This window comes from Vicugna pacos, chromosome 3, assembly GCF_048564905.1.
Source record: "Vicugna pacos chromosome 3, VicPac4, whole genome shotgun sequence".
Lineage (NCBI taxonomy): Eukaryota > Metazoa > Chordata > Mammalia > Artiodactyla > Camelidae > Vicugna > Vicugna pacos.
Window position 1 is genome coordinate 110,491,687 of NC_132989.1, and position 17,711 is coordinate 110,509,397.

The 17,711-nt window shown below is 45.8% G+C and overlaps 1 protein-coding gene across 3 annotated transcripts in view; it reads right to left on the reverse strand.

The window, feature by feature from the left end:
• The window catches only part of TRIO (trio Rho guanine nucleotide exchange factor), a 330,020-nt gene that overhangs the window by 126,136 nt on the left and 186,173 nt on the right, over window positions 1–17,711 (reverse strand). For all 3 annotated transcript variants that reach the window (XM_072958843.1, XM_072958845.1, XM_072958844.1), the window contains exons 12-13: window positions 4,654–4,823; window positions 3,442–3,616 (exon numbers count right to left, since the gene is read on the reverse strand). In XM_072958843.1, coding sequence (XP_072814944.1) covers window positions 3,442–3,616; window positions 4,654–4,823 — 345 coding nt within the window. The remainder of the gene's footprint in view (window positions 1–3,441; window positions 3,617–4,653; window positions 4,824–17,711) is intronic.

Genomic DNA, 17,711 nt, shown 5'->3' on the forward strand with positions numbered 1-17,711 from the left:
TCTAATTGGGTCCTTCCATCTACCTTCTAAGGTTACAGGAAATGCCAAGGAGAAAAGCAGTTAAACAGCCTCAAAGAGGTCGAGGGAGGAAACACAGAATGTGGGACCTGCTTCCTTTGACGACTGTCAGTTAATTCAACAAATCATGGTGTGGGGAAAAATAAAGAAGGGTGGATAGAGAGAGTTCTAGATGAAGAGACTAACCATCAAATACAGGAGCAGACCCCACGTGCCTCCTCTCTGAAGCACTTGCAGAAATCTGAACAGAGGCTGGGTATTAGAAGATAATACAGAAGTAACTGTTAAATTGGCCAGGTGCTTAGGATATGATGTGGTTATACAGGAAAATAACCTACTTTTAAAGAGATATTTACAAAGTCTTTAGGAGTGAAATATTGTAAGCTGGCAAAGATTTCCTCTAAAACACCACAGCACAACTGGAGAAGGTGATACTTGAAGTAAGAGGGGCAAAAATCTCGCGGAACTTCGGAGGACAGGCATGTGGAAGGCCGCTGTGCTATTCTCGCTACTTCTCTGTGGGCTTGAAAATTTTTCAAAGTATGTTAGGAAAGTTAAGACCAAAAATTATGAAATCCAGAAAGAAGGAAAAAACTTCTTGTTAAAGAGTGTTATTCTCCACACTTCAATGAAATATTTCCCATGGATTCTAATTTACTTTGTCCTCAGGAGCAGTAACCAAATTAGTTTGAGAATTTGAGAGACTTCATACAGAATCCAGCTGGGAGATGAAAGTAATAAAAATCTTAAGACTTCTCCGAACTCCTATTGCACAAATCTTCCTGATTTCTTCTTTTACTACTGGGATCTACATAATATGTGTGTATGCTACATCCATTTATTAAATTATATTAATTAATAAATTAATAATTTTAAGTAATGCCAAATTAGACAAAAATCAAGAAGCCACAAGAAAATTATTTTTAAAAGGAAAAAAAATTACCGTAACTTTAATCTTTATCCTAAGAGGAATTTCCTTTCTTAATGTTTATTTGTTTTCTGACCCTGAGGGAGGAGAGGGTTAGGTGTGGTGGTGACTTACAGACTCAGCGACAATGCCTCACAGAGACAACAGGCTCAGAAAATACTCAAGAAGTGGATAATAAACAAAGATCAATGTGCTAAGTGCAGCAGGATTCAAACACACGTACTGTGCACAAAGAAGCCCCGGCAGTGGCCATGATCCAGGGTCATCAGGAAGAATTCTGCCCCAAGTTTAGCATTACTGCCTGTTAATAACCACATAAGCCAAGAAACGGAATCTGTGGCAAAAACAAAGCTCAAGAAAGCGGAGGTCTTTTTTTGAATAGGAACCCATTTTTTAAAATGTGCCCCCAAATTTTTAGAAAGTCTGTTTTTCTTTCTAAACCCACATACAGTTAAGCCTGTTTCCACAACTAAACCGTCATAGGACGCCAGGATAATGCTTGTGCTGTTCTTTGTAGATCAACAGAGCAGATTTTATTTAGAATATCTGGAGCCTGAAATTGCAATATTCTAAACCATAGAAAATCCCACTCTGCTCTTGAGAGATGGAAATGCTATTTCAATTGAAATACAAGAGACATGGGGGATTTTTTAAAAAATGACCCTGTAACAGATGAATTTCTCCCATGAAGGTAACTCCATGCCTCCTGTGTGCACTCACAAGGGGCATCAGTCCAGACAGGAGGGGAAATCCCAGTGGAGCCTAAATAGCTCAGGTTTTCACATTTTCAGGATTACTCCAGAGAAGAGGTTCCCAGGCTGTGACACTGTAAAAGCTTTTAGACTGTACTTTGGCTGGCCTGGGACTGAGCTGCAGGGTTAATTCCCCAGCTCAGGAAAGCGCTTACCCCTGGCCAAGCGTGCTGGCTCTGTTAAGGCCTCCTGAAATTTTGTGGCTATAGTGTGGGGAAACTGTACATTTTTGGTTCCTCATCTGCATTTTAGAACACTGGTTCAATAAAAGTGGAAATACAGTAACGAATTCTTTTTTCACCTTTGCAGTAGTGTTAATACAAGTAAAGCCAATTTTATTTTTTTTCCCCAGATCTCAAGATGTCCTGGAAGGAAAACTTCAAATAATGCTTCTGACTGCTTTGTGTTTCTTAACTGACACTATTCAACAAGCAGCTAAGCTGGCGGAAGCAATTCCTCTGAAGCAGAGGTCAGAGGAAGGCAGCCATGCTGGCTCTCTTGTCCACGCAGGGCTGCACCCTGACCCTGACCGCCTCCCAGGCCGCAGCAGGGCCTCCGGGAGCTGAGACCAGCACACCTCTTCTCTCCGCGGCTCCACGGGGATGGGAAGGTCAAGACCAGAGGACCTGAGCAGTTTTCCCAGGCAACATGTGACCTATGACAACAATGAAACAGCTACGAAGGTCTTTCTTTCATGAAAATGTTGCTGGACAGTTCAGAAGCAGCCAACGCAAGGCCCCTGTGAGAGGCCCCTGCACCCACATCAAATCTCTGCAGGGAGCCGGGCGAGGGGCTGAGGGTCCCCTGAGCTGAGCAGCCCTGCCATCCTCTGCCTTCGGGGGCACCCGGGGTCTGGGCCCGACTACCCTCCAGGACGAGTGACAGATATGAACACAGTGTGCTCGACAGATCCTGGTCGGCAGGCACGGGGCCACCTGGGCGGAGGAGGTACCTGGATGGGCAGCAGGCCCTGTAAGCAGCTGCACGAAGCCCACGGGCTCTGGGAGGCTGGCCTCACCCAGGGAGTTTTGGTTCCTTTCATTGTGTTTCCTACACAGATTTAGCGGCATCCAATCATACTCACTTCTGCTTGTGCTCATCAAGTTAAAAAAGAAAAAAAAAAAAGATCTTGCCTGGCAGAGAATTAAAAACCATCCTCTCTTGGTTGAAGAAAAAGAAAAGAAACCTGTCCTTCGTTCTCCTAGCCTAAATAAGGTGCAAAAGTCAATTTTTAGGTAAGAATCACAGATCACCTGACAATATCTGGAGACGTTTCCAGGACCTAAAACATTATTACCACAGACTCAGGGAACTCTGACTCGGGAGGAGAGAGCTGGGAGGGAGGTGGGGAGGGAGGAAGGCGGGGTGGCAGGGGAGAGCCCCGCCGCCCTGAGTGCGTGCCTCTGCGGCCAGGCCAAGCCAAGCCGAGCGCAGTGCAGGGTCCAATCAGGGATCAACAAGCTGAGGTGACGTGTCAGTAGAAGCCCCGCCTGGACTCCACTCACCAAGCTCGCTGGCTTTGCTGTCCTGCTGTGTGGTGTCAGCCCTGCTCCCAACCTGCCTCCCCCAGCTTCAAACGCCAGAGCCCAGGGCTGAGCTAGGAAGAGCCACTCTGTCCTTTCTCTGTCCTCTTCCTCCTCCTCCTCTCCCCACAACCACCGCACAGAGATGGGGGGCGGGGGCAAGGACCCAGGAGCCGGACAGGGCAGGGGCGGAGGGATGCGGGGTGCCAGGGACACTCACATCAACGGCGTCCCTCTCAAACACGCGCAGCTGCAGGAAGAGCTCCAGCTTGATCTTGCGCTCCTGGAAGAGCTCCTCCATCTGTGCCTGGGCCTCGTCCAGCTGCTGCAGCACCGTCTCGATGTGGCTGATGGAGCTGTTGTGCGGGGTCTTGTTACTGGAGATGGCCGAGTCCCTGCGAGGAGCAGCGGGGGACAAACAGGAATTGGATGGGCAAGTCTTACGGCGGCAGAGGCCAGATCCGGCAGCCCAGGGCTCCAGGGGAGAGGCCGGCAGGAAGCGGGACTGCTGCTTTCAGAAAATGGAACAAGCCCCCCTCCCGCCAAACCCCCCGGCTTCTTCCTCCGATCTGAGGACACACGGAGGAATTCCTTCCGCACTTCCTCACAGTCCCTCTTAGAAGAAGGCTACTAATTACACAAACCATTTCAGGGGAGTTTCATCTGTAGTTTGTCCTTAGGTAGAGGACAGGTGATACTACTTAGAGAGAGCAGCATCGGCTGGAAAGGGTTAAACTGTGCAGCAGTCAACTAAGCCTTCGTCAAGGGACTTCTGCCTCTTAGCAAAGAGCATCATGCAAAGTTAGGACTGACGATTTGATCAGCTGTCTTCTACATGAGCCTGTAGGACTACCTTTATGTGAACGCTCCCTGTAACCAATTAAAGGAATTTGCTTCCAGCCCCAGTGCGGTCTCCTGCCATCCTGCCCCTAGAAGCACCTGCGGGAGGGACCGAGGTCACCGGAGGCCGGGCCAGCCCTGCCCGAGCTGGGGGTCCGAAGGAGGTAGGCCAGCCTCACTGCAGAGGAGCAGATCACTCAGGCCCTGCAGCATGTGGTCCTGGGAGGTTTAAATTAACCTGGTTTGTTAGGAAATCTCAGTAATAATTAGGTAGGTGATAAAAGGGAATATTAATAAGAGTTGAATTCTGGGAAGGTTTAGTAGTCAATGCTGTAAGGAGAAAAATCATGGAGTGAAAAAGATTGAGGGGGAAAAAAAGAAAAGAGAGAGAAATGCTAGTCTCCTTTGCATGTATGGATGTCATCTGTTCTCTGCCTAGTTACACAGAGAATTATAGCTAATTGTTCGAAAAATAGAGGAGAAGGGGAAGTCCCTGGCAGATCTCAGAGCATCTGTGTAGGGACAGGAGGGCACGGACAGGAGCACGGGCAGGGACAGGAGGGCACGGATGGGAGGACACGGACGGGCCCACCTCAGCTGCTGGATGAGGTCCTCCCCTTCCTTGATCACGTTGACCGTCACCTGCAGGGTGGTCTGCTGCTGCTGGCCGAAGCGCTTGATGAGGTCCTGCACGGCCTCCACCGACTCGGCATACACGTCGTCCAGCAGCTCCTTCTGCAGCTCCTCCAGCCATGTCCACAGCTGCAGGGGGAGAGCCGTGAGCCGGGTCCTGCTCCGTGTCCCGGGATGGGGGGGTGGGGGACCCGGGCCGGGTAGAGGCACCCACACAGCCTGCCGGCCAGCGGAACACACACGCAGACGGAGCAGGACACGGGGTGAAAAAACAAACGAGCCGAGAGCCCAAGGTGACTGTCACAAAGGAGAGAAAGGAGAGGGAAGGGAAGTGACTCTTCCCAGTCCTTCCTAGACTCAGCCCGAGCACAACAGGAAGGAGAAAAGACCCCTCCAACAACTGGAACATCTGCTAAACGTAACAGACTTTCTTCTACGCATCTTTGGATTCTTATTCAGCAGATGGATAGTTTTATTTTTAGCAAGGGCATTACAATCCATTATTAATTATTAAACCACTGCACAGAGAGAGGGGCTTTACATCCCTCAGGAAAGAAGGAAGCACGTAACGTGGTGGAACAGATCTATCCCTGCGCCCAGCACGCAGTCCAGACATGGCTCTGCCAGGTCCCCTCCCAGCCTGGCCACAGCTCAGTCCTGCAATGAGAAGCGTGCTTCCTGAAGACACCTGAGCACCTTCACGGCCATGACCATCAGCAATGTGTCCGGGGACGTGGGCGGGTAAGGACAACTTGGAACAAGAGCTGCTTTCAGCCTGGTGGAAACAGAGCACCTCGCTTGCCGCCGGGAAGCCCATGCCTCCTCCACATCTCTGGGGAGCCATGTAGTGAAAAGGACAATTAATTAGACTGAGTGGGCCCTGGTGGCTTGGAAGTGGTTGGTGTCTGGAGAAAATGCTTCCCACTTCCTCAGGGATGGAAGAATCACCTCCTGTATCTCACGTGTCCATTGCAGACAGCTGCCCCAGCTGCGGGGGTGGGGAAGGCACCGGCCCCAGCCCGGCCCGGCCACGCTGGCATCGTGGCTAGCACGGCACAGCCGCTGTACTGAGGCATGACTGACACACAATGAACTGCAGAAATGGAAAGTACACAACTCAGTAGATTTTGACACATGTGTAAACCTATGAAAGATCAAGGCTACCAGGACCGTGAATAGCTCCGCCATCCCCAAAGTCTTCTGGTGCCCTCGGTAACCCTCCCCACCTCCTGTCCTGTCCGACCTGCTTCCTGCCACTGTAGATTGGCTTGCATTTTCTTAAAGAAGTATAAACATGGAATCATACAGTATGTGCTCTATTGTCTAGCTTCTTTCTTCCAGCATAATTATTTTGAGATTTCATCCATATGACAGTGTGGATCCAGTTCTTCCCTTTTCATTACTGAGCAGTTCTGCACTCTGTGTTGAAGCCACAACGTACCCACTCAGACATCGAGGAGATGTGGGCTGTTTCCAGTCTGGGGCCATCACAAACACAGCAGCTGTGAGCGCTGGCACACAGTCCCCGTGTGCACCGGTTCCTTCCGTTCTTGTAGGTAGAGACCTCGGTGCGGAGTGGTTGGATCATGTGGCAGGTGTATGTTTTAACTTTTTAACAAACTGCCAAACTGTTTTCCAAAGTGGCTGTACCATTTCACGTCCCTCCCCGCCCCCACAGCACGTGAGAGTTCCAGTCCCTCCACGTCCCCACCCATCCCCTATGAGGTCGGCCTTTTCAACTGCAGCCATTCGAAATGAGTGGTATCTCACCATGGTTTTAAGTAGCAATTCCCTAAGGACTAACGATGGCAAACACAAGCTAACCTTCTAAAAGTTCTTTCATTGTTAAATGTACATTTAGTTGAAAACAGTCTCACCAGATGGCTCTTATCAGGTCAGTAACTATTCTCAACAGGGCAGGCAAATTTAAAAAATAAGCAGAGGGCTGGCAAAGAAGTTACTTTTGGTCGAGTTACTTGTGGTCCGAAGAGTTAATTTCACTAAAAATGTTAAAATGTTTGTCAATCCGTGTTATGTTTTTACCCATTTTTGTAAGACGTCAAATTTCATACAATCCAAGAATTTTAATTAAAGACATTTTAGACAGAGGTCTCGTTGCTCTTACAGATTAGGGAAAAGAGGCCCCAGGTGACGAAGGTGATGCCCTGTGCAACACGGGCAAACCTGCGCGTGAGGTCAGGCTGGTATCAGGAAGCCTCCCGACCCCCTCACACTCACACTGCCTCTGCAGTTCAACTTGAAAAATGCCGCTCATCGACCTGCCAAACGCGGACTGACGCTCTGCGCCACCTAGAAGGGGTCCAAGTCAATAACATACTCTTGTCTTGCGTTTTGTTTTGTTTTTGCTTTCCCTAAGTTCTCATGAACACGGTTGCTGCAGTTATAAATAACAGGAAGTATGACAGCGTTACGACCATGAGGAATCTCCCAATTTGCTCTAATATTTCCCACGAAAACCCCTCCAACCTCTGTAAGTCCTACTGTATAGTAGTAACAGTATTACGGATTTAAGAGACGCTTTGATGAAGCAGTGACCTAAGAGATCTCTGAATTTCTCTAGGACTCTGTTACAACGGGGATCCTCAGACTACCAACCCCGCCCTCAGGAAGTTATCAAGGGGCCAGAAGACAGAGGGTGCAGCAGGGCGCTAGGTGAGCTCAATGCTCCACACAAATTCAATTACCTTCAGTCCACTAACCTCCTCAAATCAACTGAAGAGGCAAGTTTTGCTGTAAGAAATCAAGTATGTACCAGTTAGGCTGCACTGAGCAGTAACAAATATTTTACCAAAACAAGAGTACAGTATTTTTATCAAGTCAAAATATTTAACAAAAACATCCATGATATGGTGTCCAGTAGGTGGGCTTTTCTGGCTGAAACAGTTTCACTCACTTCATGGTCACCTGCCTTCCACATGCAAGGGGCTGGGTAGAGGCAGGTGACTTGCCACCTGCTCCCAAAAGAGAACACCAACCTTCAGTAGCACTGGGCCACTGTGGCCCTCCCACCCCGACTCCTGTCCAAAGACAGACATTTATCAAAAAGTGGACCTTTGCCACTGCATTTCTTCTGCTGGAAAAGAAAATGAAAAAACATTCTCTCAAAATCTCAACTCCATCTTCACACACATGCTTCCCCGAGGCTGAGCCCCCTCATCCCTGAGCCACGGAACCTCCGGGACACACCTGCCTGGGAGTCAGCGAGGAGCTAATTCATTCATGGGTGAAAACTTAATTTAAGGAATGCGGAAAGGGACGCTGAATGTTAAACTGCTGCGTCTTAGAAAACATGCTGCCTCGGTATTTTACACTCATTCAGTGGTGCCGAATAATGTAAGGAAATGTACATCCAAGGAAGACTGCTTTCTCTTCACTGTAATCTAAACAGAAGTACTGATGGGAAGAAAGATAAAGGAGCCAATTCCACCTCAAACACTGAATCGGTGTCACTGAAGGAGGTGTCTGGCACACTGGACGGCAAGCTAGCCTCTGGGGACACTGAGAAACTGGGCCACTGAGTGCTGGAGCCAATGGTGGCCTCTAGTTTTAGTTACACTACACTTTCAAGAGATAAGTTCTCACAAAGCCAGCACAAACTAGTTAGTATCTTTTCTTTGAAATTTGTTGAGAAAACAAAACACACGTTTAAAAAAATCCCACTAGAAAAACACTGCAATTCCAACAAAACGTGACAACACTGACGATGGCAGCCTGATGCAGAGTCGGCACGTCCTGGACGAGACACACCTAGTACACGGGGGTAGACCCCGCTCCCGCCTCTGCTCCGCCGCTGGGCCTCCAGAAGCCTGGGCCTGGCGTCCCTCCTGCCCTGGGGCCCGGACGCCACCTGAGCCGCAGGGTGTCTGCCTCCCACCTGGGGTGTCAGCTAGCCGCCTCCTCTCTGACTCAATAGTGAGGCCTTAGCTCAGTGACCCGGCTTGTGGGACAGGATGGGACAAGGCACAGAATTCCTCTGTTCCAGCAAATACTACCCCCAAATACCACTGAAATCATGAAACCGTTTTCACAAGGCTCACTTCTATACACTGAAGAGGAAGGGAGCGGAGGGAGCGAAACTGATTCTTTGGTAGGATAGAGAAAGACAAATGCCATCTGATTTCACTTATATGTGAAAAAAAAAAACCAACAACGAATAAACAAACAAAAAAACAAAATAGAAGAAGAAGCCAAACCAAACAGGAACATGCAGATTCAGGGAATAGAGCAGCAGTTATAGGGCAGGGGCTAGGGGCTAGGGGCTGGGAGGGAGAAAAGGGTAAAGGGGGTCAGCCATGCAGTGATGGATGGAAATTACATCTGCGTAAGGGACACAGAAGGAGAAATATGACGTTGTACACATGACACTCATATAATGTTATAAATCAATGTTACCTCAGTAAAAACAAAAACAACAAAACCTGACTCTTGGAAGTGGCCCGAGGCACAGGGGACAGGTGTGCTTTTTACCTATCTTTATGGCAATAGCAGATGCTCCCTGACTATGTGCACCACGCTGTGCATTACAACCCAGGACTTACCCATTTTATAATTGGACGTTTGGACCGTTAGACCCCCTTTACCCCCACCCCCCAAGCCCCACCCTGGCAACCACCAACCTGTTCTCTTTATCCATGAGTTCGGATTTTTGTTTGTTTCGTTTTTTCAGATTCCACATTTAAGCGAGGGTATTCAGTATTTGTCTTTGTCTGACATTTATTTCACTTAGCATAATGCCCTCCAGGTCCAGCCACGTTGTCATATTTCATATGTGAAAGTTGCTAAGAGAGTAGATGTTCAAGGCTGCATCACAACCAAAAAATTTGTAACTACATGTGGGGCGATGAGTGTTCACTAGACTTACTGTGGTGATCGTTTCACCATATATACAGATATTGAATCATTATGCAATATACCTGAAACCAACATAATGTGTCAATTACACCTCAACAAAAAATATATCGATAAATAATTAAAACAAAATACTTTTCATAAGAGGTAATATGGGACAATGATTATGAGCATGGGTTCTGAAGCCAGATTGCTTGAGTTCAAATCCTGACTTAACATTTCCTAAGGTGTGATCCTGGGCAACTTATTTACTGGGGTCCATGTCTCAGTGTTCTCATCTGTAAAATGGGCATAATAATGCCTACCGTAGAGAGCTGCTGAGAAGACTAAACAAGACGATACACACAGAGTAAAGAAATAAGTAAACATTAGCCACTAGAATAGTTTTGTTCTTGTAAAATTCTAGTAAGAATCACAAAGTTTTAAAAGTGTTCCTTCTCTGGATATTTTTCAAACGTCCAGGTTCCTCCCAGTTGTTCAAAATATGTCACTTGGTCTGGTAAACTTAACATCATCCCACCTTTAAATCTTTTTACACCTAGAAAATAGTGTAGTATGAGGAAAAGGTGCTGAAACTAGTCCATTAGATTCTACAGAACTCAATTCCACTTCGTTCTGGGAAGGGCCATGAGTGTTTATGGTTCAGACCCTGTTCTTTCCTCCTGGTAAGCTTTGAAAGAACCAGCTTATTCCCTCAACACCCTGGACATCTCCACACGCATCCATGCTGGAGGGTGCACACCGCCCGGCCAGCTGCGGAACCAGCAAGGGGCTGAGCTGTAGAGGAGGCCACAGGGATGGATCCGGGCTTCACATAGTTGAAAAGGGAAAAATAACCGTGGTAGACGGAGCAAGGCTACATTTAAACCCATGATTCAAATGCCCAAAGTTCCTCTGCCCCTTTAAAATTCCTGTCTGGTCCTACAGGAAATATTTTCATTTAATTTGGAAAGGAACGTGTCCAAGAAAGGCCATTTCTAAAGTCAACTGACGATGAACTGAGGCATATCATAACGCAGTATGATTCACGCAAAACCTATTTTTAAGCCTTTAAAGTAGTACATATGCTGCCTAAAATAATCTTTGAATAAATGAATGAGAAAAAGTCTCTAGGACATCTGTGAAATTTTTATCATCAACTTCCTAAGGGTGAAAAAGATTGAACTTTGTGCATGCCATTAATTTACAATAAAAAGATAAATTTTTGCCCGACAGCAAGAGGGGAGTTGCATTCTATCCATGTTCTCAGCAGCATGGAATCTGCTTCTAGGAGAATCATGCCCACAGCCAGGGGATGGCCAGGCGGCCAGTTAGGCTACACTGCCCCCTAGAGGCCATGCAAGCTGTGGCCAGGAGCACTCAGAACTCGGACTCAGCCCAGAATGGGGTGCAGGTGTGCACAGACTTACCCACACACAAAGATTCACAGAGAAGGCTGGGCTAGGAAGACACGTGGGGTTGTGGGGAGAAAAGTCCTGTGATAAAGATGCGGGAGAGGCTGGTCTCGGATCCAGCATCCGGCTGGGTCTGATCTAGGCGCACCCCCAACCCAGCCCCTGCCCCACACCCCTGTGCTGAGTGGAGCCCAAAGAAGGAACTGAAGTTCTACTGGGAGAAAGCCCCTGAAAAAGCCCCTTCCTCACTAGAGAGAGCTCTGAGAGGAACTCGCAGGGGTGGGGGATCCCGGGGAAGGAATCAACTTCCCCCTGACTCAGTGGGTGGCTGGATCGGAGCCCCGAGCTCTGGGGTCGGCTCTGGCTGCAGCCTCTCTCAGATGCACAGTCTGAGAGATGCACACAAGCCACAAGCCTGGTCCCTCTGGAGGTGGGAGCACAACACACCAGAGAGGACCCTTGTCCCCATGTGACCTGGGGAAAGTCCTTGGCATTCTCTACCTTCAGTTTTCTCATCTATGACACGGAGTCATTTGCCCACGTACATCTTCCCTAACAGGCAGAGCCAGTTTGAGAACTGAGTGAAATGACCAGAGACGTAGGGAAGTGCTCGAGTCCCATGAGCACTTCATCAACAGAAGCCACTTCCACTGGCACCTGCTTCCCTACCCTCTGCTTTTGACCAAGACAATCATTCAGTACCAAAGGGGATGGGTGAGCTGAAGGACCAGTGTGGGAAGTGTAACAGCCAGAGCAGAAGTAGGTGGTTTCAAGGGTGACTCACAGGCAGAATTTCAGAGGGCACCCGCTACGCAGAGAACGCGTGGTTTGGTTTCAGGGAGAGGAAGCATGGATCACAGGGGAACTGGTCCAGCCGTGAACAGCAGCTCTGCAGCCTGAAATGGCCAACTGCGCCTGTCACCTGAGTGGGAGTAAGGGTTTCAGGAGTACTGGGTTATTCTTTGGGGGGGGTGACAAAAATAGATCTTAATATGACGAAAGGAAATGTATGAAGGATGTGAGGGAGGCAGGCAGAAGGCAAGTCAAAGTCAGTATCATGAAGTAAAACCAAGGCAACATGTGTAAGAGAAGAGAGAAAAGGAGAAGAAACCAGGAGCGTGTCAGGGCAGCGTGTTAGGGAGGGATACCACGTGGACATCGGGCACTGGAGGGTGGAAGCCAGGACCCAGGGCGGACACACAGATCAAGGTCAGTGCTGGAACCTCAACTACCCAGATATTTACATCAAGTCTAATTTGCTAAAAACAGATTCTGAGATGAAGAATTTTTAATTTTCTTTTTATTCTGCAACATCCCCAATGGGTAAGACACCCTCGCTTCAGCAACTGATGCTCCCTGATGTGCCAAGTTGGAGAAAATCTCCTCCCCAGCCCAGGTCATTCTGAGAGCAACCCAGTCTCCCCGAAAAAACGTCAGCAGTTGGTCAAAGTGTGATTCCTCTTTAGCCCTTCAAGTCTCTGGAGACAGTGCCCGCTCCTGGAGTCTGCCCTTCCTTTCCCAAGACTTTATTCCTTGAACTCTACCAGTTGCATCAGCACCAGCTCTCTCTCCTCTGAACACTCCGCCCTCTCAGTCTAGGGGCTGGAGCACTGAAGGCAGCAACACACGTGATCCAAGCAGCAGCGAGCAGCAAAGATGATTGTCCCCGTAGTTGTGACACTGCTTTTACAGCCAATGGGGCAGGAATTACTGTGGACACTGCCAATGAATACATGTAAGAATATTTTTTAACACACGCTGTTGCCACCTATGTGGCCCTTACTCTGTAACCTGCCTACATCTGATTCAAAACAGACTCATATATTAAAACCCACGGGTGAAATTTCTGTGACAGATATGGAATTATTCTTGCTGGGATCTTTTAGAATCCTATTTTATTATCCAACATACTTGGCAGAACCTGGTCTAGACTTCGATAAGCCTGCCCTCCGTGCCAGTCCACCCACTCCCAGGCTTGGTGCAGGGGACAGAGGTCTACAGCAGAGGCATCTTCAAGCCCTGCTCATGTCGTCTAACCAACTCCTGCCCCCGCTAAAGTCTCACCTGCAAGGATTTTAGTGCAGCCACAATTTCTGCTTTGGCACCACGTCTGTCCTGGTTTTGTGGCAATTTGCCCATTTTCAAGATAAATGGCTCTCAACACAACAAAGATTAGTTTTCAGGGTGCCTGAATGTGGATGCAAAAATCTCTCCAGATATTCCACAGGGACCTAAAAGTTCTAAAGAGGTTGTAATAACTATTCACAGTAGCGACAGCACAGGCTGCTCCCCTACAGAAGGTGAAACCAGGGATTAAAACCATCTGCTGCCTGGCCTCGGGGCCACCTAAGAGGACTGGCCTACCACCTCCATCACCACCTTCGTCAGCAAGCCAGTTTGATTGTGGGTCTGGGCTGGAGACTACTTCCCTATTCAAGTGCTGGGTGTGAGTAACGTCTTGCTGTCACACTTTCCTCCTGGCAGGGTCTACTCAGAGATGAGTATGGTGGATAAAGACAGCCTTGGTCTGTGTTAAATGACACCCTCAGCTGATTCTTTTCCACAGCCATTCGGCTCCCATGTTTCTGTCTTGAGTACAAATTAAATGTCAACTGCTGGTCAAATGCTCACTAATTTCACTGCATACTCTTCCTTAAGTCAGAAACCTGGTAAAGAATGAAATAAAGTTCACCTGGCAGAACTCGTTCATTTGCATCTTCCTTTCCTGGCAGTTACAGACTATCTTTTCTAGAACTCTGCTTAGGCCTGACCTCGACCTGAATAGTATGTGAAATCTACCTCCTTAAAAACACACAAGTGCATTCTCAGCCTTCAGGCATCTCTTTCTTTTCCCACAGTTTCTCAGAGATCAACAGACCAAGTTTGGTGATCTAATTATCAAGTTCTTTCACAACCCAAGGATCTAATTTGTCTTGGGATAGAGACTTAAACTCATTTAAAAGAAGTAAGTTCATTCTCATAAAATCTTCATCTATTTGGTCATTAACTTGTGTCCATCAGCATCACTGGTCCCAAACTCCAAGCACAAGCATCCTTGATCCTGTGGTTCTGAAGTCTGTGCTTTAAAGAAAAGGAACAGGAAACAAGCAATGAAACCAAAAAAGCCTTTCAGTCTCCGCGGGCCTACCTTACCCACCGCTTTTAATCCCTCTGACAAAACACTGCTGGTGACCAACCTTCCACCGCTTATTCAGTAACGGTAATCAGCAATAAGCAGCAGAGGACAGAAACGCACATGGATAGTTTACGTCCTCTCTCAATTAACCAAAGCCTTCCCACCTTTAGTTTATGAAGCCGAGCGCCAACATAAGAAAATAAGAATATTAAAAACACGCTCTAAAACAAGTCTAACCAGTACACAGGACTGCATACACGGTCATTTCCAGCAGCGCATTTTAAGCCCTATAATGTTGCATTCCCTGAACTTCCGTAGAATTGCCTCACCTCTTGGTTACCTTAACTGAGGTCAGTCTCTGAACAACTAATTAAAGTGGACCTTGCGACACTCCATTTAGAAGTGATCCTTCAATAACAAATGATAAAATCTGGAGTCAGTGCACAGGATGTATGTTCAAGGCCTGCTGTAATACTGAGTTACAAATACAGATAAGATAGTATATTATTAATTCATTCATTTAATAATCATGTACTAAGTGACTACTCTGTGTCGGGTATATTAGAGTTCCCTACAGTTTTCTACACTAATTTCTAATTTCTCTATTGACATAAATTTTTTCTCTACCTGGTAAGTCAGAGAGAGAAAGACAACTATTATATGATGTCACTTATATGTGGAATCTGAAAAAAAAAAAATACACATTTTATGTATAAACCAGAAAATAGACTCATGGATATAGAAAACAAACTATGGTTACCAAAGGGGAAAGGAGGGGAGGAATAAATTAGGAGTTTGGGATTAACAGACACACACTACTATATATAAAAGAGATAAACAAGGACCGACTGTACAGCACAGAGAACTATAGCAATATCTTATAATGAGCCATAATGGAAAAGAAACGGAAAGTGTGTGTGTGTGTGTGTGTGTGTGTGTGTGTGTGTGTGTGTGTGTGTGTGTGTGTGTGTGTGTGTGTGTGTGTGTGTGTGTGTGTGTGTGTGTGTGTAGCACCAAATCACTTTCCTGTACACATGAAACTAACATTGTAATTTAATTATACACTTCAATAAAAAAAATTTTAAAAATTTCTCTACCTGAAAATATTGGGTCAACGTGAAGAAACAGAAACTTTATGAATTTAAACCAGTTTTAAACCATTCTCTAGGAAAAAAAGAATGTTTTACGTGAATTAGACTAAACTGTGGTAGGATTTTCTTTTTAGATAATAACATCCCTCTGCCCACTGGAGAACACAAATGTTTCACACATATTTACTTGGTGGAAAAAAATCATTCATTTATTTTGCAGCTTTGGCTGGGAACAAAAGTAGTCAGTGACGTGCACAATGTAACTTATGCCAGTATGGACAGGGCCAGGAGTAAAGATTCTTTACAACACCTATTCCACCCTAAGGACTGGAGCTGGAGACAGAGCTGGAGCTGTGCTTATCTCAGAAAGGCTCTGACTGTGACCTTATGGGTCAGAGTGAGGTGCTTACTCTGAGAAGGAGCAACAGAAGTAGATGACACATTTCCTGTTGCTCAAAGATGAGTAAGGAAGGTAGGGGTGAGGGTACAGGTCAGCGGCAGAGCACATGCTTAGCATGCACAAGGTCATGGGTTCAATCCCCAGTACCTTTGTTAAAAATAAATAAATAAGTAAACCTAATTACCTCCTTTTCCTAAAAAAAGATGAGTAAGGAAGGTATGAGGATTGTACCCAAGTATTTATACCGAGGTATTTATACTTCTGTGTATTATATTTAAATCTGTATTATTTGTTGAGCACATTATAATACGGGTGAGGAGGAAAAAAAGGAAGATTTATTGGCAGCTAGGGTGGTGAGTGTGTAATTTCACCCAACTGGTCCGTAACCCTCCAAGGTGCTGTTAGTCCCATTCTGTAGTGAGAAAGCTGAGGCACGCAAAACAGCCCGCCCTGGACCACTCAGTTGGTCAAGTCAGGAAATGTGTTACACTGTAATATACTTCCTTAATTATTTTAATAAAGATTCTATTGAAAGGGAAGAACTTACAACCAAGAATACTCTATCCAGCAAGACTCTCATTCAGATTTGGAGAAATCAAAAGCTTCACAGATAAACAAAAGCTATAAGAATTCAGCACCACCAAACCAGCTTTAAAACAAACATTAAAGGAACTTCTCTAGCCATTAAACCACAAGAAAAGAGAACAAAAAGAAGACAGAGGAAAAAAAAGACCTGCAAAAGATTGCTTTGGTAATTTGGGTTCTTCTATGGTTCCATATAAATTTTGGAATTGTTTATTCTAGTTCTGTGAAAAATGTAGTGGGTATTTTGATGGGGGTTGCACTGGATCTGCAGACTGCTTTGGTTAGTATGGCCATTTTGATAATGTTGATTCTTCCAATCCAAGAGCACAAGATATCTTTCCATTTCTGTGTATCATATTCAATTTCCTTCATCAATGTTTTACAGTTTTCAGAGTGTAGGTAACCTCCTAGGTTAGGTTTATTTCTAGGTATTTTGTTGTTTTTGATGCAATGGAAGTATTTATGCCAGTTACAAAATACTGGTTTTTGAAGTACAAAAAACAAAACAAAACTAAACAGTGAATAAAGGGCCACAAATGGTAAAATAGCCTTCTTTTTTATGGGTGAGTTGTATTCCATTGAATATATGTGCTATATCTTCTTTATCTATTCACCTATTGATGTGCACTTAGGATGCTTCCATATGTTGGCAATTATAAATGCTGCTGCTGTTAATAGCAAGGTGTATGTATCTTTTTGAATTAATGTTTTTGTTTTTCTTGGACGTATGCCCAGGAGTGGAACTGCTGGGCCATATGGCGGTTCTGTTTCGGGGTTTTGAGAAACCTCCGTATTGTTTTCCATAGTGGCTGCACCAATTTACATTCCCACCAATAGTGTTCAAGGGTTCCCCTTCCTCCACATCCTTGCCAACATTTGTTGTGTTCTTTTTGATGATGGCTATTCTGACAGGCGTGAGATGGTGTCTCATGGTTTTGACTTGCATTTCCCTGATATCAGTGATGTTGAGCAGCTTTTCTTGTTCCTGTTGGCCGTCTGCATTTCCTCTTGTGGAAAAATGTCTGTTCAGTTCTTCTGCCCATATTTTAAATGGGCTGTTTCTTTGCTTTTTAACTGAAGTACAGTTGATTTAAAATGTTGTATTAGTTTCTGGTGTATGGCATGGATGGACTTGGAGGCATTATGCTAAGTGAAATAAGTCAGACAAAGACAAATACTCTAAGATATAACTAACATGTGGAATCTAAAAAAATACAACAAACTAGTGAATATAACAGAAAAGAAATAGACTCACAGATGTAGAGAAGGAACTAGTAGTTGCCATTGGGGAGGGGAAGGGGGAGGGGCAAGGTGCAAGTGGAGGATTAAGAGGTACAAACTATCAGGTATAAAATAAGCTACAAGATGTGCTGTACAACATGGGGAATGGAGCCAATATATTGTAATAACTATATATGGAGTAGAACCTTTAAAAATTGTGAATCACTATATTGTATTCCTATAACATAATACTGTACATCAACTATACTTCAATTTAAAAAATACATTGTTAGAAAAAATTCCATTTCTACAGAAAGAAAA